The 24,260-nt window shown below is 45.3% G+C and overlaps 1 protein-coding gene across 1 annotated transcript in view; it reads right to left on the bottom strand.

The window, feature by feature from the left end:
• Window positions 1-627: 627 nt before the first annotated feature.
• The window catches only part of SERTM2 (serine rich and transmembrane domain containing 2), an 83,371-nt gene continuing 59,738 nt past the window's right edge, over window positions 628-24,260 (bottom strand). Inside the window, exon 2 of the mRNA XM_073641138.1 lies at window positions 628-4,740. Coding sequence (XP_073497239.1) covers window positions 4,071-4,352 — 282 coding nt within the window. The 5' untranslated portion in view covers window positions 4,353-4,740 and the 3' untranslated portion in view covers window positions 628-4,070. The remainder of the gene's footprint in view (window positions 4,741-24,260) is intronic.

Genomic DNA, 24,260 nt, shown 5'->3' with positions numbered 1-24,260 from the left:
AACCTCCTTTGGCATTGGCATGAGCACAAAAATTGTGCTCCACAAACTTGCTGGATTGAGTTTCCATGGCCGAGCAGCTGCATGCAAATCTTACATCGCTACGCACAAGATGGAGTGGTGTAAAGCTGCCACCACTGAAGTCTGGAGCAGTGGAGACGTGCTCTGTGGAGTGATGAATCACGTTTCTCAATCTGGCAGTCTGATGAACTAGTCTGAGTTTGGCCAGGAGAACATTACCTGCATGACTGCATAGTGACAACTGTAAAGTTTGGTAGAGGAGGGACAATGCTATGGGGTTGTTTTTCAGGGATTGACCTAGGCTCCTTATTTCCATTGATGGTTGGGTGACTTTGGTCTGAAATATTGACCGGCCTGCACAGACCCCTGACCTCAACTCCATTGAATACCTTTGGGATGAACTCAAATGGAGATTGTAAGCCAGGTCATCTTATCCAACATCAGTGTCTAATCTTATAAATGCTCTTCTGGATGAATGGACAAAAATTTCGACAAACACTCCCCAAAATCCAGAAGTGTGCAAACTGAAAAGGAGGAATGGATTCAATTTTAATGACTATGGATTTAAATTGAGATGTCATCAAAGCTCATGTAGGTGTTATGTGTAGGATTCCCAATGCTTTTGTCCATATAGTGTATTATCCTGGGGTTTAAACAGTTACATTATGGCAAGTTTGCCACCATTACACAATAAATGTGAATCGATCTTTGAGGGGAGTGTTTTTTCAAGTTTATTGGGTTGCTGAAAAGACTCTTTTTCATCTCTTTCCTTTTGACTATGAAAGTGACAATGCTCATGTAATAAATCAATATATCTTGTCATAAAATCTATAATAAAAAAGACCTGAAGTTCCCTGCTCATCATGACTGAAGACAAAAATTATGCATAAAAAGCAATATTTTAGGCAAAAAGTTAGTTATTGGGAATCTGTCAGCAGGTTTTGCCATGGAATCTGATAGCAGCATAATGTAGAGACAGAGAGCCTGAGTCCAGTGATGTGTCACTTACTGGGCTGCTTAGTGCAGTTTTGATAAAATCCCTGTTTTCTCTGTGAGCTGTGTATAACCCCACCTACACCCCTGACTGGCAGCTTCCTGTGCACACTGTCCATTGTCAGCAAGCTGCTATTCAGGCATGGGGGCAAGGTTACACAAATTAGCCTGACTTACTTGCATGTGAGACAGTAACGTAGCTACCGGGGGGCAGAGGGTACGGTCAAGCCGGGCTCTATGCTCAGGGGGGGCCCACCATGGGGCGCCCACCCGGAGCTACGCTACGCCGATATGCTTAAGCAAAACTGGGACTTCACAGCGCTCCCTTTTCTCTGGGTTCAGATGTATTCACGTCTCCTAGAAATTGTATGGAGGAAAGGGTACAGTATGTAGAGATGGGAGCATGGGAGGACAGTATGGAGAGGTGAGAGCATGGGCGACAATATGGAGAAGTGAGAGCACAGTATGGAGAAGTGGGGGAACTGTATGTAAAGATGGGAGCATGGCAGGACAGTATGGAGAGGTGAGAGCTTTGGGGACAATATGGAGATATGGAGGCACAGTATGTAGAGATGGGCGCGTTAGGGGACAGTATAGACAGATGAGAGCGCAAGGGTCAATAAGGAGAAGTGGGGGCACAGCATGTAGAGATAGAAGTGTGGGGGGTCAGTATGGAGAGGTGAGAGCTTTGGGGACAATATGGAGAAATGGGGGCACAATATAAAGAAGTTGGATTCACGTACTGACAGTGGATCTGACGGTGGTTCTGATCATGTACAAATGTACCAATTCATAACTAATCAGAGGTTGTCACCCGGCTGAGGCCATCACCTTTCTGCCACAGGTTCCCTACTGTGGCTGTCACCCTGCTGCCGCCGTCACCCTGCTGCCGAAGTGGGAAAGGTAAGCGCCTTTTAAGGGTTATAGGTACTGTTATTGTATATGAGGGATGTTAATGTGAAGGCACAGTATCTTGTGGGCAGTATGCAGAGGAGGAAAAGTGTGGTTCTAGTGCTGTATTCATCTACTGACGGTGGTTCTGGCACTGCATTAATTTACCAGTTGTGGTTCTGATGCTGAATTCATTTACTGAGGGTGGTTGTGTGTTTATGGGAGCTGTGGGCCCTCCATACTGTGTATAAGGAAGCTGTGGGGTATTATATTGTGTATAGGAGAGCTATGGGCCCATCATACTGTGTATAGGGGAGCTGTGGGGACATAATACTCTGTATAAGGGAGCTATGGGTCCACTATACTGTATGTAGAGGAGCTGTATATATGAGGAACCAGTGGACATTATTAAATGTTAAGTTGGCACTTAAGAAGTATTATTATTGTTATAGGGGCACTCAGAGTATTGTATGCATCAAAGGGGCAAAATGGGGACACTTTTCTAGGGCATTTGCACAGTGCATTAATCTTTTCAAGGGAGCAATTTTACCATCTAGAGGGCATAAAGGAGGCATTATTACTTTGTAAAGGGCACAGTGGGTCGCATTATTATCCGGAGCAGTAAGAGGAATGCTGTTATTGTACCACACAGTAGGTGCAGTAATAGGGTTACAAATGGCAGCAGCGGCTCAGTAATGGGGTATCAGCAGGATGAGGAGTTTGTGCAGGTTGGGAATAGATGGGGATGGGGCTGGATGTGTGAGAAGTCAAATGTGTTTTCTTTGTAATCTCTGCAGACAAGTCGTGACTGGAAGAAGTTTTCATGTTGGTCTGGGCCAGATGGAAAAGATGGGAAAAAGAACTACTCCACCAGAGAGAACATCAGCTGTAAGTTACTATATATACACCTGTACTGTAATCTCTTCTATGTTCTACAGGTCTGGCAACTACCACTGTATGGTCACCATATGGTGGTAATATTAGTGTTGGTCTTTATGAGAGATTTATTTTCAGTATCAGCGCGGTCATTTTCTGAGGTTCCTCTTTACCCACAATAAGGGTGCGCCACCGTAGTTGTATCCTTGGTTACCTTGTTAGGGGCCCACTCAGATGTTTCCCCCCCTCCCCCACCTGAGCTGAATCCCAAGCTACACTTCTGACATGAGACCTAGTCCTGTAGTGATAATCTCTTGCTGATAAAACACTGATTGTTTTGAAACTACAGCACACAACCCAGTAAGTGACATATCCCTCAAATCAGGCTTTCAGCTCCTACATTATGCTACTCTCAGATTAAATACCAAAAACCTGCTGTCAGATTCCCTTTATTGGAATCCATACTTGCCAACTCTACCAAAATATCTGTGAGCTTCTCAATAAAAGGAGAGGCCTCCTGAACTTATCGTAAAAGTTACCAAATCTCCTGGCCACCATATTGGTCTTCTGGAACCTTTCAGAAAGCAACACTCCCTCAATATTTTCTTTGCCATGACACCAAGCCCAGAATTTGCCTGAAAGTGGTGTAAATTTAATAAAAAAAAGTTTTGAAAATTTGGCAAGTACGATGCAGATATTCCTAATTAATACTTGGTCATCTCTGCCGTGCACACATATAAATGGCTTAATAAGCCTGTGGCATTTTTACTATCTTCACAGCGCTATATTGCTCAGAGATGTCAGCAAATGCCAAGTGTTATGCTGGCACATGTTACTACTTCATTTATACGGACAGTACCCTTATAGATACATTATATAAATGGCCAAACAGGCAGGGGCATTTCAAATGATTTGATGTAACCAAAAAATGTCTACTTCTAGATAAGAAAAATAAAACTATTATTAGTCATAAATAAATTGTGATTCAGTCACATAAATGGAAAGTGACTTTCATTACCGACAACATAGGTATTGGCTAAAGCAGACGCGCAACTTACAAATACTTAGTTCTTTGCAATAATGGATATTTGTGCTGTATCACCATCTATAATACATAAAACAGCAGGAGTGTCCACAGTATATTCTGTCATCTTAAAATCCAAATTCTATAAAAGAAATGTTCTGTAGGTGTAAAGAGTATGATTTTTCTGTCCAACACAGGAGCGAAGCCCCTGCAGTCGTGTTCAGCAGGCATAGGATCTGCAGCGCACCTCTGCATGACTGTAAGTCCATTAGGCACTTTGTGACCTCCCTTGCATTTCCACATCAGTGAACTGTGGCATGTCTGTGCTTTCCGTATTAGTGGTGATGGGTGAGATTACATGTTTGAGACGTAGAAGCATTGTGAACAGCAGGACCAGGAGCACGGCAAGCAGGCCAAGGAACAAGCCCACGTACATGTACAGGCTGGAATATTTATCCGTGGTTGTAGCAGTTGCTTCTGTGGCCGCCGTTGGAAACTGCTGGACGTAGATAGTTCGGTTTCCACGGAACTTTAAATAGACTTCAGTCATAGCTTGAGGTACTATCGTGTCAATACAAGTGACGCTTCGAGAGTATTCCTGAACAAAATAATGGAGGTGTAGAAATTAATTGTGTATGTTACAGCTATGATCAATAATGACGATCCCAGTGTTCATATTCCTGTTTCTGTGTTCCTCAGATGCAGAATAATCTCATGATTTATATCAGTTCCAAAATGTCTGGATTCCAAAAAACCCAGCCCTGGTAATCTACTTTATCATCATGTCTTTAAATGGAAATGTATATTTTAGAAAATGAAAAAAATTTTTGTTGGGTGATAGCCCACAATTCTGATTGGTCACAAGGTGTCCCAATGGTCATTGGAGAATGGATCCTGAAGATGCATAGTCTTTCTTCATTAGCTGCTTTACAGGTTTTCTGTAATGACCAAAAATACAAATGTTACACATCATAGAAGCAATAACTGGCCCCTAGCTAATCCCTGCAAAGATGAATGGTGAAGATAAATGCTAGCATGGCACACCTAAGACCATATTAGTGTGGTGCTGGCAGCACCTATGTTAGCCAAGCTGGTCAATGACCGATCATGTGCTTAAAGAAGCCCCCCTATGACGTTTTTACGCTACCAGCCTATGGAGTGTCAGAACAGGGCTCCATAGGTTTACATTGTAAAAGAGACTTTCGACTCACACATAAGACATAGAATGAGCCGAATAGTCTGAACAGCGGTGACGTAACTCATAACAGAAGCGGAATGGACACTGGAGAAGACGGCGGTGGGTGAGTACACACACACACTACATGATATACACATATACTCAGATTTATTAGAAACATTTTTTATGGGAGTGTTCTTTAATATGTGAATACAAAATGCATATTAATGAATAGATGTACTCTATATGACTGTACACATGCTGCAGCTCTGTTGTATTACATAGTCACACTGTTAATCGGTGGTTTCTAATAACTGTTTTAATAGCGTTAGATTTTTGCATTGGTACCTTATAGACTCAGTCATTGACAATCAACAATTTAAGAATAATGTGATGCAGTCAATATTACATTGACAGCGTCACTGGGCAAGCAGATCTGGGGCCTGAGCCACGCAACTTAAGTCTTTTGCCCCAAACCTCATGAGTGCACCTTTTTCAATCACTGCCTTACACAAGACAATTGCCTTTCGTAACTCTTCTCCAAAGCCTAGGAGTATAAAAACATAGATATGACTGCTACTGTCTGTGTATGTACTCAGCGCAGGTGATGAGTTAGGCAAAGCATAGGAGCAGCCATCACCTGTGCAGTCAGTTCTTCTATAGTAGGTGGCGGCAGGGGTGGATTAAGAGTAGCAAGGGCCCTGGGCAGTTTAGAAGGCACGGCCCACCCCACACACACACACCTGATGTATCACGTGACATGTCACATGATCCCCTGTGATAGATCATGTGATAGTTCACGTGAAATTAATTTGGCGCAATATTAATATATTAATTATAATAATTTTTTTTACATTAATTGTATGACTTAATTTTGAGCACAATTAAGTATGCTGACATCCCCTATATACAGTATGAGACCCTACACACAATATGAGCTGCCACAATCCTCCCATACACAGCAGTAGGCCACACGTAGCCATCTATAAAAAGCAGGAGGCCGCACGTAGCCATCTATACAGAGCGGGAGGCAGCACGTAGCCATCTATACACAGCGGGAGGCCGCACGCAGCCATCTATACACAGCGGGAGGCCGCACGTAGCCATCTATACACAGCGGGAGGCCACACCGTGCCATCTATACACAGCGGAAGGCCGCACGTAGCCATCTATACACAGCAGGAGGCCGCACGGAGCCATCTATACACAGCGGGAGGCCGCGCGTAGCCATCTATACACAGCGGGAGGCCGCACGGAGCCATCTATACACAGCGGGAGGCCGCACGGAGCCATCTATACACAGCAGGAGGCGGCACGTAGCCATCTATACACAGCGGGAGGCCGCACGTAGCCATCTATACACAGCGGGAGGTCGCACGTAGCCATCTATACACAGCGAGAGGCCGCACGGTGCCATCTATACACAGCTGGAGGTCGCACGTAGCCATCTATACACAGCAGGGGGCCGCACATAGCCATCTATACACAGCGGTAGGCCGCACATAGTCATCTATACACAGCAGGGGGCCGCACGGCGCCCCCCCAGAGACAGCGGGAGGCCACACGGCGCCCCCCCCAGAGACAGCGGGAGGCCGCACGGTGCCCCCCCAGAGACAGCGGGAGGCCGCACGGCGCCCCCCCAGAGACAGGGGGAGGCCGCATGGTGCCCCCCCCAGAGACAGCGGGAGGCCGCACGGCGCCCCCCCAGAGACAGCGGGAGGCCGCACGGCGCCCCCCCAGAGACAGCGGGAGGCCGCACGGCGCCCCCCCAGAGACAGCGGGAGGCCGCACGGCGCCCCCCCAGAGACAGCGGGAGGTCGCACGGCACCCCCACCAGAGACAGCGGGAGGCCGCATGCAGTCACGCACACACACAAACATATACAGACATACATACACACATAAACACATTTGAAACACAAAAATACATATAAACAGACATCACACAATGATATCTGCCTGCACACATACACACTCTCACACACACACTCTCACACACACTCTCTCACATACTCTCTCACACACTCTCACACACTCTCACACACACACTCACCATCCCCCGGCTCCCGTTGTCCAGCTCCTCTCCGGTGGTAAGTAGCAGCACAGGGCGCGCACTGCATGACGTCACACTAGCAGACACGGCCACTCACAGGGCCGTGTCTCCTAGCTGTGACACGGCCAGGCCAGCACACAGTGAAGTTAACAGGTGCAGTGCTGGCCCGGCCGAAGTAGAAGCATCGGCCACGTGCTGCTGCTGGGGGAGCGGTCCTGGGGCCCCCCGCCTCTGACTGCCGGTATGTGCCACGGCGCCGCACATATTATAATGAGGGCAATCTGGCCATGGACCCCCCCAGAGCCCCGGGCCCCCTGGAGCCCCGGGGCCCTGGGCGGTAGCACAAATTGCCCTCATTATACTTCGCCTATGGGTGCCGGTTTCTCCGGATAGTGTAAAGACTTGATCTACAGACTGTAGGCTTCTGCAGACCGGATTACTGGCTCCTCACATCTGTACCAGTTTCGTGCTTATATCACAACCACAGAGGAAAAAATAGCCTTGGAGGAATGTGTATACAAATAATTAACCAAATGGGAGAAACCCATGTAAATATCCCTCTATATATCAGGCTATAAAACTTATTTTTTAATATTTATATTAAAATGTATAGAGGGTATTATCCCTAATCTGCCTAAGTGATAAATAAACTATATACTCTACAATATTCAGATGGCACTGTGGGGTGTCACCACTAGAGCTGAATGGGATAATTAGTTACAGCACATGTCCCCCCAACATGTTTTACTGCACACGCAGCATTATCAGGGGATGGGACACTGACATTTTCATGCTTACAAAAGAATCAGGGATTTTAGTCCTCCAAATGCCCTTTTTGACAGAATTCAACCACAGGTATGTATAATTATTCATTAAATAGGTGTCCAACAGACAGTTGGCCATAAAAGGATGTTACTTAACAAAGAAAATTAATTCTCATTTCATGTTGCCAGCAATGGCACCACATAGAAGAGGTCACAAGACCTGAGAAAGCCCACCTACAATTTGCCAGAGCCAATGCTTAAAAATACGAAGACTAGTTGGACTCTATACTCTGTGTTACGGATCCGGGTGGTGGAACCTCTGGGCCGCGGTGCAAGGAGGGACCCAGAGGGGCGTAACTAAGTATCACCTTAGACCGACCCTGGTCGTACGGCGGCTAACGACTCCGTGACCAGGGAGGGACCGAGCAGAGGGACCAGGTGCTACTCTGGGGATGACCTTGTAAGAGAGCAGGTGGCTCCCATGGGTCAGCAGACTGGGACTGACCGGTATAGCGGATGAACACAACAGGCAGACAGAAGTCTCTGGATAGTAGACAGGTGGTCACGGCAAGTGACGGCAGGAGTCTCTACGTGGTCACGGCAAGTGACGGCGGGTAACAGGCAGGTCACAGGCAAGTGCTCCCAGGTGAGCGGGCTGGCAGGCACGACAGGTAACAGGCAGACAACAGGCAAGTGCTCCCAGGTGAGCGGGCTGGCAGGCACGGCAGGTAACAGGCTGGCAACAGGCAAGTGCTCCCAGGAGAGCGGGCTAGCAGGCACGGCAGGTAGCAGGCAGGTAACTGGCGGGTACTTCCTGGTAAGCAGGTGGACTGGCCCATAGACAGACTGGCGGGTTGACCGGAAGGCAGACTGTCGGGCTGGAGATTAGTCAGACTGGCGGACTGGAACAGTAGTCAGGCTGGCAACTGGACCTGAGGGCTGAAGCAGAGGTAAGTATGCTGTGCATCAACTTTTGCTCGGGCACCTCCATTTTGGAGGAGGTGCCTTATATATGGGAGGACCCTCGGCTATTGGCCGGGGACTCCTTAGGATGGCGCGCGGCCCCTTTAAGAGAGAGGGAGCGCGCGCGCCCTAAGCACAGTGCCCGGGAAGCTACGCGTGCAGGCAGCAGCAGGAAGAGGAGTGCAGGAGGACGCCACGCGGGGAGCGGGGAGGTGAGAGGGAAGGCGTCTCTGCCTGGCAGGGGGCGGAGACGCCCATGCTATGCTTTGGAGTGAGGAGACCAATATAAATGTTTTTGGAACTGATGGCTTCAAACTGTATTGCTTCGCAAAGGTGAGGAATACGAAGAAAAATGCAAGGTGCCTACAGTGAAACATGGTGGTGGCAGTATTTTTAAGTGGGGCTACATGAGTACTGCTGGTGTTGAGGAGCTACATTTCATTGATGGTATCATGAATTCACAGATGTACTAATCTATATTGAAAGGGAAGATGCTCTGTGCCCTTGGTAGACATGCGCATTTCCGACATGACAATCATCTAAAACAGTGTTTCCCAAACCCCATCCTCACAGCCCCCCACAGGTCATGTTTTCAGGATCTTCTTAGTATTACACAGGTGATTGAAGTATCATCAAGGCATCAGGAATTTTCTCACCCGTGCAATACTAAGGAGATCCTGAAAACATGACCTGTGGGGGGCTGTGAGGATGGGGTTTGGGAAACACTGTTTTAGATGATTGTCATGTCGGAAATGCGCATGTCTACCAAGGGCACAGAGCATCTTCCCTTTCAATATAGATTAGTACATCTGTGAATTCATGATACCATCAATGAAATGTAGCTCCTCAACACCAGCAGTACTCATGTAGCCCCACTTAAAAATACTGCCACCACCATGTTTCACTGTAGGCACCTTGCATTTTTCTTCGTATTCCTCACCTTTGCGAAGCAATACAGTTTGAAGCCATCAGTTCCAAAAACATTTATATTGGTCTCCTCACTCCAGAGTATAGCATGGGCGTCTCCGCCCCCTGCCAGGCAGAGACGCCTTCCCTCTCACCTCCCCGCTCCCCGCGTGGCGTCCTCCTGCACTCCTCTTCCTGCTGCTGCCTGCACGCGCAGCTTCCCGGGCACTGTGCTTAGGGCGCGCGCGCTCCCTCTCTCTTAAAGGGGCCGCGCGCGCCCCCTTTAAAAAACACTGATCTAAAAAATACCTCTAAGGTCGCTATCTCCAAGTATGTCCCCTGATCTGAACCCAATTAAAAAATATGGGCAGTTCACTCTACATCCAGCATCCAGGCTCTAAAAGAGTTTGTTCTTGACAAAATGTAAAAAGATAAATCTGGCAATATGTCGTTAACTTGTTCATTCCATGCCTAGAAAACTTGGTGCTGTCCTTAAAAATCATGGAGGTCATACAAAATACTAGAGTAGTAGTTTTTGATGTGGGTGTATTCTTTTTCACATCAACTAATTTGATTAAAACTGAAGATTTTGTAATGAAAGTTATATTATTAACCTTAATTTCATATTATGGGTTAAACAAATGTTCTATGAAACTCAGTCTTACTTTTGCAAGTCTTTTACTTTACAAGTCTTACTTACAAAAGTTACATTTCAAAGGAGGTGTACTCATTTATGTTGAGTACCGCCGTTAGTGTACCTGGAATGAAGCCTGTAAGGTTCCGGCAGTACATTATGACAACTCCCACACACATTGTTCTACAGAACAACGCCAGGCCACTTTTGTCCACCATTGGACTAATCGCAAATTTAGCATGTACATTGGATGTTTCCCAGCATGCACACTGAACATGAACAAAAAACATGATGTGAATAGGACCTTATGTGTGCACTATGGGGATTATTTTGTGTTGTAATCTGCTATCTTTGGATCTGTGAGGATCCCTGTGGTCAGACCCACTTGGATCAGGAATTAATACACTATTCTAACGATAGATTGTATGCTATCATAAAAAGAAAATACATGTATATTAAACAATATATTAAAGAAAAAAAAATTCTATTTATATTAAAGAAAAAAATTCTCTCTCTATATTTTTTTTAAAGGTGCAAAGAGAGGGGTGTTAGATAACTTGATAACTTGGTTCACGGACCGCTGATCTTTTAGGCCTGGACTATACTGCAACTTTTTGTAGAACTACTAATTGATTTTAACTATTTAGCTACAGCTTCAGTGAAAACCAAAACATTGAGCTGTATGCAATTGGGTGGACTGCAACTGACACTTAATAGTTAAAATCAATCACTAACGCTGCAAAAAGTCATGGTGTAGCCCAGATCTTAGCAACTTCCCTTGCTATTATTCAATTTTATAAAATCTTTTGTTCTATACTATGTATGTTCTTTATTAGTGTTGCTCGAATGTGCTCGGATAAGGTGTTAAAGGTGTTATCCGCGCACGCTCGAGTCCTAACTGAGTATCTTCAGCGTGCTTGTCAGATATGTTCGCGTCGCTGCATGTCTTGCGACTGTTAGACAGCCACAACACATGCAGGGATTGCGTAACAAACAAGCAACAAAACCAAGGAAATGCATACTGATTTAATAATCCACATGGTTTGGACCTAAAGCACACATACACTTAGGCACCCACCTACATAGTATTACCAGGTCACCGATAGTCAGATTCACACACCCATGTGTTGCAGTCCAAATATGGACAACAATGCATGGACTGGCAGCAGATCTCTTTACACGAATATGACTGTCTCATACAAGCCTATGAAGTTTATAAATTCATGTCAGTAGACCCGAGACTGGTCCGTGAATCATAGAACGTGGCATACAGATGTGAATGCAGTGTAAGAATCCAAAATATGAACATAGCAGCACGCCAGGAAAAAATCCAATGTAACACTGGATGCAATAAACCACTGCTACATTGGATTTTTTGCTGTTCTCTTCATATTTTTGATTCTTACTACAGATGAACAAATCTTTTGAAATTCAAATTTGCCGACTATGCCAAATTTTTCCCAAAAATTAGATTTACTGCAAATAAATTTGTGTAAATCTCAATACTGGGAAGCTTCTAATTGATCAGAAAATACATGTGGGGAGAGAGAGAGGACTCCGCTGATTATAAAAGCTTACACTCTACCGAAGAGAGAGAACCTTGCAGTTCATAAGAGCTTACACTCTACAGAAGAAAGAGGACCCCGCTGACCATAAGAGCTTACACTCTACAGGAGAGAGAAAGAGATCCCCGCTGTTCATTATAGCTTATAGTATGCAGGAGAAAGAGGACCCAGCTGACAATAAAAGCTTACACTCTGCAGGAGGGAGGACCCCGCTGATGATAAGAGCTTACTGTGATGACCCGGGGTCTTGCGTGAGCGTAATACTACTCAGACAACACAGGGTGAGAGTAAGACAGTGTGGCAATACTCTATTGAACCACAAAGTGGACAATAAACACATGGAACAGTCCCAGCATATACCCAAGATGGTACAACATTGCACAGTCTCACCCTTTCGCTCTGCCCGCCTGGGATAGAACAGCTGCGACTTTGGGACTTCCAGGACCAACTACCTCAACCAGTGACCCCCTGCTTCTGGCGGGCCCCCACAGAGAAGGGGTAGCGGCAAGCTTAGGAAGCTAGCAGTCCATCGAGGTATAAAGCCAGGAGACCTGAGGGTCCCACCCTGGCCTCTCTGAGAGTTTCCATGGGGCCAGATGACCGGCTGCTCCCAATCTGGCTTCTCTGAATGTCTCCATGGGTTCCAGTCGACCGGAGGGTCCCACCTGGCAACCTCAAACAACATATCCATGGGGCCAGGTGACTTCATCGTCCCAACCTGGACTCCCCAAATGTATCCATGGGCTCTCTGATGGTCAATGTGTGACGCCTCTACTCGAAAGCCCTTTTATTTACCCTGGGAGATGGGGGACTCGGAGTCGGGTCCTAAGATGGAGAGATGGGGTGCAGCCGTGGCCCGGACCCGCTCCGTGCTCAGGGCCGTCACAATTAAAAGGATGGTACGGGCTTATCCGGGTTGAGTGGCTGATTTTGATTACACCACCTGTGGCACCTGGTGAAGCGCCGCTGCAGTCCGCTGAGGCATGGTGGTATGGCAGCCATCGTTGTTACTACTCCCCACAGGCAGAGCAAGACCTCAGGGCAGAGAGACACATGGCGGGGTTAGTAATCTAGAAAGTCTGTGTCGTGCGGTGTAGCGCAGATTAAAGAGTCCGGAGGCCATAGGGGTGAACTTCCAAGGCTTTACTCACATCAGAGATGGCAGAAGGGAGGCGACTCCCTGCTCCTCGCGGAGTTCTGCAGCCACCAGAGACAAGGCTCCGACAACCTCCGAGTAAGTCCAGCGTTAAATCAGGACACTGCACCAGAGTGTTCCTAAACTACAGACAGAGTCCTTTCCTGTCCGTGTGTGTAGATAGGCCGGGTCTCCCTCTGAACTCCTCTCAGAAAAAGGGCACGGGAGGCAGCTCCGCTCCTTCCGATACCCGGTGGGATCCTCAGGGCCTACTGGGCTTTCCCGACCAGGACGTGGAGTAGCAAGGTCGGGTGTCGGGGGCCGGTACCCCTCTTGCAGCCGGGCTCCCTCTGAATACATCAGGTGGGCGAGGACAGGTGGCGTACACCGCTCCGTCTGCATCCTCCCTGGGACCCTTTTGCGGTGGAGTTACACTCTTAAGCTCCGGGCCTTCTTGGTCGTGGTCCTTGACCGGGTTGAGACATTCCTTGTCTGCAACCTGCCCCTCGTCCCAAGGCCGGGATACGAGGGCTGTGCCTCCATCCGCTGCAGGTCCACACAGGATCCATGCTCAGGGTGGGAGGTCACAGTCATTCACAGTTCAAAGACCCGCAACCAAAAATAACTTTTTATTAAATATGAAATTTAAATTGTCACTAAAAAGTGAGTCCTCCACCCTCACCCACTAAATGGTTCCCTTAACTCTTGGTTCCCCAGTCTCCCTGTAACCAGGAGGGCAGCACCTAGTGCATACTAGACCCCTCTGGTGGAGAAGTGTGGTGTTGGATGTGAAGGAAGGGTCCTGACCATCACAATGTTCTTACCTCAGAGGAGGAATACTACACTCCATTAAAGAAGTGCTGCATCCCTGTGGCGGTCGAACCCTTAGGGGCGCCACATTGGTCAATGGAGCATATCCGTATCTTTCCAGTCAGGGCCATATACCCTTAGGCCGGAATCATGTAGAATCCAAATCTGTGTCTCTCTGGATTGAGCCATGCTACAAGCTATTCTCCTGGAAGTGTGTCTGATCTTTTATTCTCCTTGTAATGTCTCTTTCAATTCTTCTTGCAGCAGGATAGAAAAAAACCTTTTTTATATTTATATATGTGGCTAAGGTCATCAGTCACAGGTCAGAGGTAAAGGTGCAGGGCTCACTCAGGTCTCATTGTTTGAGCTAATCAATTTACATAGTTGGTATAGCATGGGGCTCTTTAAATCAACATTCAGCTGTCTTTACACAATATGCAATTAGCATAGTAACAAACATCATTGTTCACAGACCAATAGAAGACAACATTAAGGGTTGTACAAATGCTGGTCAGTCTTTCTTGACCAGCCACAGAAATACACATACATTAACAAGTCAACAGAAACACAATAGTGTATTTTCTTGGCTTAACAAATCTAATCGTCTGGCTGATTAAGATTTTAAGGTGTTTTGTCACACTTACACTCTGTAGGAGAGATAGAGGAACCTGCTGACCATAAGCGCTTACACTCTACAGGAGAGAGAGAGGACTCCGCAGTCTATAAGAGCTTACACTCTGCAGGAGAAAGAGGACCCTGCTCACAATAAGAGCTTACACTCTGCCGGAGAGAGAGGACTCCGCTGACCATAAGAGCTTTCACTCTACAAGAGAGGACCCCGCTGACAATAAGCTTACACTCTACAGGAAAGAGAGAGAGAGAGGACCCCGCAGACCATAAGAGCTTTCACTCTACACTCTATTTATTATAAACAAAATTATTAGACTGGTTGGTCTCTATTACCATTTTACTAATGCTGCTATATATGCAATATGATGTTAGCCTTCTCTCTGATACTTCAGCAGTGTGGTATACGGTGCCGGGCAATATTTTTGTTTTTCTGCAAACTGTGAATCAAATCTGAAAGTATTTCAATTTGCATAAAACCACAAATTTCAGGAAATTCGATGCAAACTCGATCCTCCATGGAAGGAGGAAAAAGGAGATGGTACTGTGGGATTCATAAAGGTTGGTCCGTAAGGTGGGCTTGGGAGACGATCTGTAAATAAGTCCCCATGCCACCTCAAAAAGGGGGAGGTGTCATAGAGAAAGATTAAAATCCATAAGACATCTCCAGGGAGGGCACATTCACACCCCTCCATCTCACAAAGAACATCAGGGACAAAGAAATTAGACTTTGGACATATGAGGAAGAGGAAACCAGTTATAGCTAGGGAGAGAAAAAATAATTAAAACAAATTTAGATAGCTAGAGCTAACCATTTAAGTTCCTTTTAAAGCCCAGGATCCCTGCAATGGCCAGGTAATGAAACAGGAAATTATCTGGGCTAACAGACAAGGAGGCTGAGATATGTTTACAAAAAGGAACAGAACTGTCCCACACCCCAGACAGAACCTACTAGGATGAAAGAAAACTGAACAATGGCAGATAGACATGCCAGCTTCTGCGTTCAAATAGAAATATTGGGTTTTGTATAGATCCGATATTTACGAGATATAGATTTTCAGCGTCATAGCAAAGGGACAAACGTGACACATTAACTCACATCAGTGTGGGGCCACTAGAATCCCTCCAATTGATAGATCTGATAGATAGTGCGAACCAGGCCATGTTTGGTCTCTGTGTAACGATAAAATCGTGATAGGAAAGATGATGGTAATATCTCCCCTTGTGACCCTCAGAGGCAGAGATATCCCGGAAATTGGGAATCTCAAAATTTTCTGAAATTGAAGTCGCATCCCATGATCAGCCCTATTATGATTCACCAAGGGGAGATAGCTTGTCCTTGTCAGTCCTTGGAGGTGCAGCTAACTGTGGGTCCTGTCCATTTTCTTTTTGGAGTACCTCCCTCCATAAATCTGAAGCTTTTGCAGTGACGGGAGGTTTAGTAATTTTCTTTTGTTTATCCTTTTATTGTATATGCTGTATTGTTTTGTCCCCTTTGTAAAATATTTTGTATATTTTTATAAACACTGCTTATCTTTCTGGATTAAATATTAAATTTAATAGTTCTGTTCCTCTGGCTCTGTAAACCGCACCCAAAAGCCATACACTACCTCTAACAGTTGTCCAATTGGCCTATAAAACTATTGGTGGTGGCAGCTAATAATCTTTCTTGGGTTATTGTGGAGCTGGTAGTGAACATACTGAGGTATACATTTATTCCAGGCATTGGATTCGGTTGTGTATATACAATATGCTGATTGTGAGTTCTCCAATAAGCAACCTAGTAGTGAAGACAGCCACGACCTCCTCCGTTAATTGTCGGTCAATTGCATAATTGTCCTGATGATAGAGGGAAGCAGAGGGCTGTTCATGACAAAAATGTAAAGTGGGTTTATTTGCAAGACCCCCCCCCCTCGTGTACCCTTGACAGTGCAGTACATGTCTATTTTTTTCTACAGCTATGATACAGTCATATGAAAAAGTTTGGGCACCCCTATTAATCTTAAGCTTAATGTTTTATAAAAATTGGTGTTTTTGCAACAGCTATTTCAGTTTGATATAAGTAATAACTGTTGGATACAGTAATGTTTCTGCCTTGAAATGAGGTTTATTGTACTAACAGAAAATGTGCAATCTGCATTCAAACAAAATTTGACAGGTGCATAAGTATGGGCACCTCACCAGAAAAGTGACATTAATATTTAGCAGATCCTCCTTTTGCAAAAATAACAGCCTCTAGTCGCTTCCTGTAGCTTTTAATGAGTTCCTGGATCCTGGATGAAGGTATTTTTGACCATTCCTCTTTACAAAACAATTCCAGTTCAGTTAAGTTTGATGGTCGCCGAGCATGGACAGCCCTCTTCAAATGATCCCACAGATGTTCAATGATATTCAGGTCTGGGGACTGGGATGGCCATTCCAGAACATTGTAATTGTTCCTCTGCATGAATGCCTGAGTAGATTTGGAGCGGTGTTTTGGATCATTGTCTTGCAGAAAGATCCATCCACTGCGTAACTTCAACTTTATCACTGATTCTTGAACACTATTGCCAAGAATCTGCTGATACTGAGTGGAATCCATGCGTCCCTCAACTTTAACAAGATTCCCAGTGCCGGCATTGACCACACAGCCCCAAAGCATGATGGAACATCCACCAAATTTTACTGTGGGTAGCAAGTGTTTTTCTTGGAATGCTGTGTTTTTTTGCCACCATGCATAACGCCTTTTTGTATGACCAAACAACTCAATCTTGGTTTCATCAGTCCACAGGACCTTCTTCCAAAAAGAAATAGGCTTCTTCCAATGTGCTTTTGCATACCTCAGCCGACTCTGTTTGTGCGTACTTGCAGAAACGGCTTCTTTCGCATCACTCTCCCATACAGCTTCTCCTTGTGCAAAGTGCATTGTATAGTTGACCGATGCACAGTGACACCATCTGCAGCAAGTTGATGCTGCAGCTCTCTGGAGGTGGTCTGAGGATTGTCCTTGACTGATCTCACCATTCTTCTTCTCTGCCTTTCTGATGTTTTTCTTGTCCTGACACTTCTGGCCTTAACAAGAACTGTCCCTATGTTCTTCCATTTCCTTACTATGTTCCTCACAGTGGAAACTGACAGGTTAAATCTCTGAGACAGCTTTTTGTATCCTTCCCCTGAACAACTATGTTGAATAATCTTTGTTTTCAGATCATTTGACAGTTGTTTTGAGGAGCCCATGATGCCACTCTTCAGAGGAGATTCAAACAGGAGAACAACTTGCAAGTGGCCACTTTAAGTAGCTTTTCTCATGATTGCATACACCTGGCTATAAAGTTCAAAGCTCAATGAGGTTACAAAACCAAAAAAAGTGCTTTAGTAAGTCAGTAAAAAGTAGGCAGGAGTATTTAAAACAAGAAAATGATAAGGGTGCCCATACTTATGCACCTGTCAAATTTTGTTTGAATGCAGATTGCACATTTTCTGTTAGCACAATAAACCTCATTTCAAGGCAGAAACATTACTGTGTCCAACAGTTATTACATATATCAAACTGAAATAGCTGTTGCAAAAACACCAATTTTTATAAAACATTAAGCTTAAGATTAATAGGGGTGCCCAAACTTTTTCATATGACTGTATATTATTAATAATTATAATAATAATCTTTATTTATATAGCGCCAACATATTCCACAGTACTTAACAATTCAGAGGTTCATAAACAACAGTCATAAGTAACAGTTAAAGATAATACAATAATTAAAGAAAAAATAATAACGACCCTGCTAGTAAGAGCTTACAATCTACAATGAGGTGGGGGTGACACAAAGTACAGGGGCTTAGTTACAATGATCCTCCAGCCATCTTGAAGGGATGGGGGATAGATAAAGGCTGCATGAGCTCGTCACCAGCCAGTATTTGTAGTGCTTTTGAGTGCTGTGGAGTTTGGTGGAGAATTATGCTTGGAGAAATAATGAATGGGCTATATATAAAAGGACTTTGATTAGGGAACGTGATAGGCCGCTCTAAACAGATGTGTTTTAGGGAGCGCCTAAAACTGTGTAAGTTGTGATTAGTCCTAATTTCTTGCATGGTTTCTCCCCTAATTTTTTTCTTTTGGGTACTAATACTCCACACATTTGGGTCAGGTGTTTTTAAATTAACAGGAGACTGAAAGAATGGTCTTACCTATTTTGTTGTTAGTTTTTTACATTTTTTTTAATAAGGTCTCTTTCACACGACCGTATTTTTGGTGATCCGATAAAAAAAACTGATCGCGCTAAGACTAATGTTATTCAATGGGACAGTACAGTTGAACAATTATTTTCATTGACTGAATCTGCATGTGAAAAAAATCACACCATGCACAATTTTCCTCTGAAAATCAGATGAGACTCACCCATTCACGTCTGTGGGTATGAGAAAAAAATCGGATGACACACGGAAACACAGTATAACATCCAATTTTTACAGATACATTGCAATTTTGTAACATAAGAGACTGTAAATGGTCCTGTAAATGATTAATAGCTGTTGAGTGAAAAAAAAGGGATTGTATATGCATGACAAGTGAGGAAAAAATATCATTCCACTTTTTTGGTTGCAACTCTGAACAATTTTTAATACACTCCTGTGAACCTAGCCTAAGATAGATGGATAGATAGATAGAATAGATAAAGACAAAAACACTTAAAGGGGTTGTCCACTACCTTGACATTGATGCCCTATCCATAGTATAGAGCATCAATGTATGATCGGTCAGGGTCCCGCACGCAGCACCCCCCGCCGATCAGCTGGTATCGGTGCTGGAAGTAGCGGCCGCTGGACCTAAGTCCTTACCTACGGTGTTTGGCCGTCAAGTTGAAGTGGCCAGCGCTTGTAACTGCATATCCGCATCCCATTCAATTGAACCGGGTACCGGGAGTACCAATGGTTCGTTTATTAGTTATCTAGACATTGCTTTGATTGCTGAATTAATTTAGGATGTGTCATCCAAGCTGAATTCTAGCTTTACCAGATGCAGTCTGTTTTTCTCTAGCATTTTGGTAATCTTGACCTTTGCCTGATTGGCTGGTATAGATGAAGCAGATTACAGTTCATTCTCTTTTTCACACCCTGTGTTGGATTAATGGTGTTAAAGGCAGGTTACTGTCGCAAATAATATTTGTGCATTAATACAAGTGTCACAGTAACCTCAAGGCTACTATATACCGTATTTTTCGAACTATAGGACGCACCGGACCATAAGACGCACCTAGGTTTTAGAGGAGGAAAATAGAAAAAAAAATTTAAGCAAAAAATGTGGTCACAATGCCCTGTTAAGGGGGAGGGGGTCTGCTGCTGACACTGGAATAGGGGTAATGTCCCCCAATTCTGATAATATCCCCCATCCTGGTAGATATGCCCCCCCTTCCAATTATACGTGGCTCCGATCCCCATCCTGATATGCATGGCACCCCTCATCCCTATCCTGGTATGCATGGCACCCCTCATCCTTATCCTGGTATGCATGGCCCCCTCATCCCTATCCTGGTATGCATGGCACCCCTAATCCCTATCCTGGTATGCATGGCACCCCTCATCCTTATCCTGGTATGCATGGCCCCCTCATCCCTATCCTGGTATGCATGGCACTCCTCATCCCTATCTTGGTATGCATGGCACCCCTCATCCCTATCCTGGTATGCATGGCACCCCTCATCCCTATCCTGGTATGCATGGCACCCCTCATCCCTATCCTGGTATGCATGGCACCCCTCATCCCTATCCTGGTATGCATGGCACCCCTCATCCTTATCCTGGTATGCATGGCACCCTTCATCCTTATCCTGGTATGCATGGCCCCCTCATCCTTATCCTGGTATGTATGGCCCCTTCATCCTTACCCTGGTATGTATGGCCTCCTCATCCTTATCCTAGTATGCATTGTCCCCCTAATCCCCATCAGGCTGCACATAAAAAAATAAACACTCCTACTCACCTTTCTTCTCTCTCCTCCAGCGCTGCATCCTGTCTGCCCGCACTGATCTCTACATGTGAGCCGCGCATGACGTCACTGCCATGCACGGCTCACAAGAAGAGATCAGCTGCCGGAAGTCACTGCTCCCCACGCCGGGACTGTGTGCGTGGGGAGCACTGAATAGTCATGCTCCTTAATAGCCGGCACAAACCGTAGCCGCAGCGCAGCTCCGGCTGCTGCCAGGCTATTGCGTGTGGCTTCAATAAGATAGAATATCAGCTAGATTTTATGTCAGTTTAATTGATGGAAGTTATAAAGTTATATGGTTCTTAATTCTTGTATTGTTTGTATTACCAGTCAATCCTATGAGCAATGTCATTATATACCCAGTCTGCATACGGGTACATGATTATCGTATTTAATCTGGTTGTTCTTATGTTTTATGAAAATACCAATAAAAATTATATATTTAAAAAAAAATGACTGAGTAGAGGCAAAAATTGCAATAATTTGACTGAACTGCATGAACTGGCACATGCGCGATCAACATGTGTTAGACTGGGAATCTCACTGCGTTAAAATGAAGACTAGTGGGCCTCGCAAACTACCGGCTACCCCATGCAACTTCTGCTTCTTTCTCCTCCATCACCATAGCAAGTGTTCTCACACAGGATTCCGGACGCCGAACCTCCACTTGTTTACCCACTACAGTCGGGGTGCGTGAGAGCCCGCCAGCTGTTACAGAAGTGGACATGCCTGCTGTTTTTGACCGATCTCAGACATCGGGCACACCACATCTTTCTCAATCTACCATAACATCTCCGCCTGCACCTCTCTCACAGTCCAGCAGTTTGTTGTGTTCACCCTACTCCACCCTCTCTCAGCACAGCAGCCAGCCATTGGTCACGCAGTTGTGGTCACATAAAAGATTGTTTCCTCCTACACACGCCACAGCAAAGAGCTTGAACTTCACCATCTCCAATCTGTTGGCCACGGAAATGCTGCCTCTCCAGCTGGTGAATACAGACGTTTTACAATTGCCCAGTTGCCATTACTTCTCTAAGAAATATGTGCCTGCGCTACACCACCATGTTGCATTCAACATAACCTGTTCCTTGAAAAAATCTATGTCTGACAGGGTGCATTTCACCACTGACACCTGGACAAGTATGGCCAGGGGCATTACATCTCGCTGACTAGGCACTGGGTGACTCTGCTGGCTATAGGGGCAGGCGGGGAATGAGCTGCTCCACAAGTCTTGGAATCTCAGAGGCTTGCAGGGCGCTCGGGGATGGAGAACTAAACCACTACCCACCAAAAGATGGAGAACTAAACTACTAGACAACAGGGGTTGGAGAACTAAACTACTAAACACCTAGGGATGGAGAACTAAACCACTACACACCAGAAGATGGAGAACTAAACTAATAGACAACAGGGGTTGGAGAACTAAACTACTAAACAGCTAGGGTTGGAGAACTAAACCACTACACACCAGAAGATGGAGAACTAAACTAATAGACAATAGGGGTTGGAGAATTAAGCTGCTAAACAGCTAGGGTTGGAGAACTAAACCACTACACACCAGGTGATGGAGAACTAAACCACTAGACACCAAGTATTGGAATCCCCTAGGCTTGTGGGACAAAAATTTGCATCTAACACTTCCTCCACTGCTTCTGCCTCCTCCACCTTCTCTAGGGCCTCCACCTGCACCCTCAACCTCTGCCTTAATAAGACATGCATTCCAACAGTGCAGAGGCTATTCAGCTATTCAGGCAGAGTTTGAGCAATGGCTGTCTACACTTAACCTGGAGCCAGGGATCTGTGTGCGATAATGGTGCGAACCTGGTGGCGGCCCTATGCCAAGGCAACCTCACACGTCCCTTGCATGGCTCACATCCTCAACCTGGTGGTACAGCAATTTCCCCCCACTATCCTGGCCTGGATGTGCTGCTGTAGAAAGTATGGTCGCTGTGTGCTCACTTCCACCATTCGCAACCTGTGGGTCATCAACTTGCATTGCTATAGATAACTTTCGGACTACCGGTTAACCGGTTAACCGGTTGATATGCGATTTGTCGATATGGTGTAATTAAACTCTGCATATGTTGCAGTGACTGTGGCAGCAGTGACAAGCCCTGGTGCAGTATGTCATTTTGCATAGCCTGGGCCAACGAAGGACCGACATGGTGCAAATCACACTTGCGGAGTGGACACAGATGAAGGACCTCTGCACCCTTCTGCACATTTAAAAAATGGCTACTAAGATGGTTAGCGCTGATGATGCCATCATCGGCATCACTATTCTTGTCATCTACATGCTGGAGCACACTTTAAATAGTCTGCGGGAGGAGGTGGTGGTGGTCCAAGGGGAAGAGGAGGAAGCAGAGGAGGATGCGGAAGAATAACAATGTCTCTAAGCTCCGGACTGTTGTCGCACAAGCAGTTGCCATGGGAGGGTGGATTGCAGTGATCAAAGGGGGCGTATGGTACCAGACAAACTGTTAATAAAGGTGCAGGAGCCGAGGAGCAAATGGAGGAGGACGAGGATGAAGAGGTGATGGGCGTGCAACAGTTTGGAGATGAAGAGGATAATGATTCCCTTTTTGTTGTCCGTGGTTAGTTTGAGGGGACATAGGATGCAAGATTGAGTGTTATTCCGCCACCAAAACAATATAGGCTTGGACCTCATGGAAGAGACTGACCCATGAGCGCCTTCTTGATGCAATATCTGCAACATGATTGTTGCCCTTATTGTTAGAATTAGAAATAGTGCTGACTGCTGGGTTGACACTCTGTTCAATCCACGGTACAAGAGAAAATATTGCCAGGTGCTTCCCCCCGTGGAAAGGGACGTGCCCATGCTTGAGTATCAAACCATGCTTAAAGACAATCTTGAGAGTGGTTTTCCCCAAGACAGCAGTGAGGAACACAGTCTGTATCACAGTTATAGACTTCCACACTCGGGAACGTCGAGTTGTCAATGCAAAAACATTATCAGCAGCGGCAGTGTAAATGGCAGAAGCAATTTCTGTGAGTCGTTTCACGCGTTTTTTAGACTAGCCGTTCACCAGCAGAGTGTAGTGTAGACCGCCTAACTTTCATCAAGATGAACAAGTCATGGATCTCCAATGACTTTTGCACCCCTGTCGCAGACTGGGCAGACTAGGCGATGGTGTAGTTTTTAGTGTGCTGTTCTGATCTTCCGTTATTGCAGTCTGTGACACCTTTGTCGTGGATTCTGTTCCTGTTGTTGCTAGTGCTGCTGATGTAACTAACAATTTTTTTGAAATGTGGACACTCCAAGTTGGGTCTCCATCTGGTGGGTTGCTTGTAGTGGAAAGGGTGTCAGAGCTTATTATACTATTTCTACTCTGGGGAAATTGATATTGTCTGTAAAGCGCTGTGAAATTAATGGCGGTATATACAGTTGAAATCAGAAGTTTACATACACTATATAAAAAGACACATATGCATGTTTTTTCTCAATATCTGACATAAAATCAGAATAAACCTTTCCCGTTTTAGGTCATTTAGGATTAGCATAATTTTTAATATTTTCCAAATGCCAGAATAATGAGAAAGAGAGAATGTTTTAAGGCATTTTTATTACTTACTGCTAAGTCAAAAGTTCACATAAATTTCATTAGTATTTGGTACCATTGCCCTTAAACTGAATTACTTGGGTCTAATGTTTGGGATATCCTTCCACAAGCTTCTCACAATAGTTGGTTGGAATTTGGGCCCATTCCTCCTGACAAAACTGTTGTAACTGATCCAGGTTTGTAGGTTGCCTTGCTCGCAACTGCCTTTTCAGCTTTGCCCATACATTTTCAATAGGATTGAGATTATATGTATTCAGCTCTGGCTTGGGATAGCACGCAT

The sequence above is a fragment of the Phyllobates terribilis genome, unplaced genomic scaffold, assembly GCF_046119375.1.
Source record: "Phyllobates terribilis strain yellow unplaced genomic scaffold, ASM4611937v1 Scaffold_7__3_contigs__length_470593459, whole genome shotgun sequence".
NCBI classification, from domain to species: domain Eukaryota; kingdom Metazoa; phylum Chordata; class Amphibia; order Anura; family Dendrobatidae; genus Phyllobates; species Phyllobates terribilis.
Note: the sequence above shows the minus strand (reverse complement) of the source record. Positions and strands in the feature narration are given on the sequence as shown.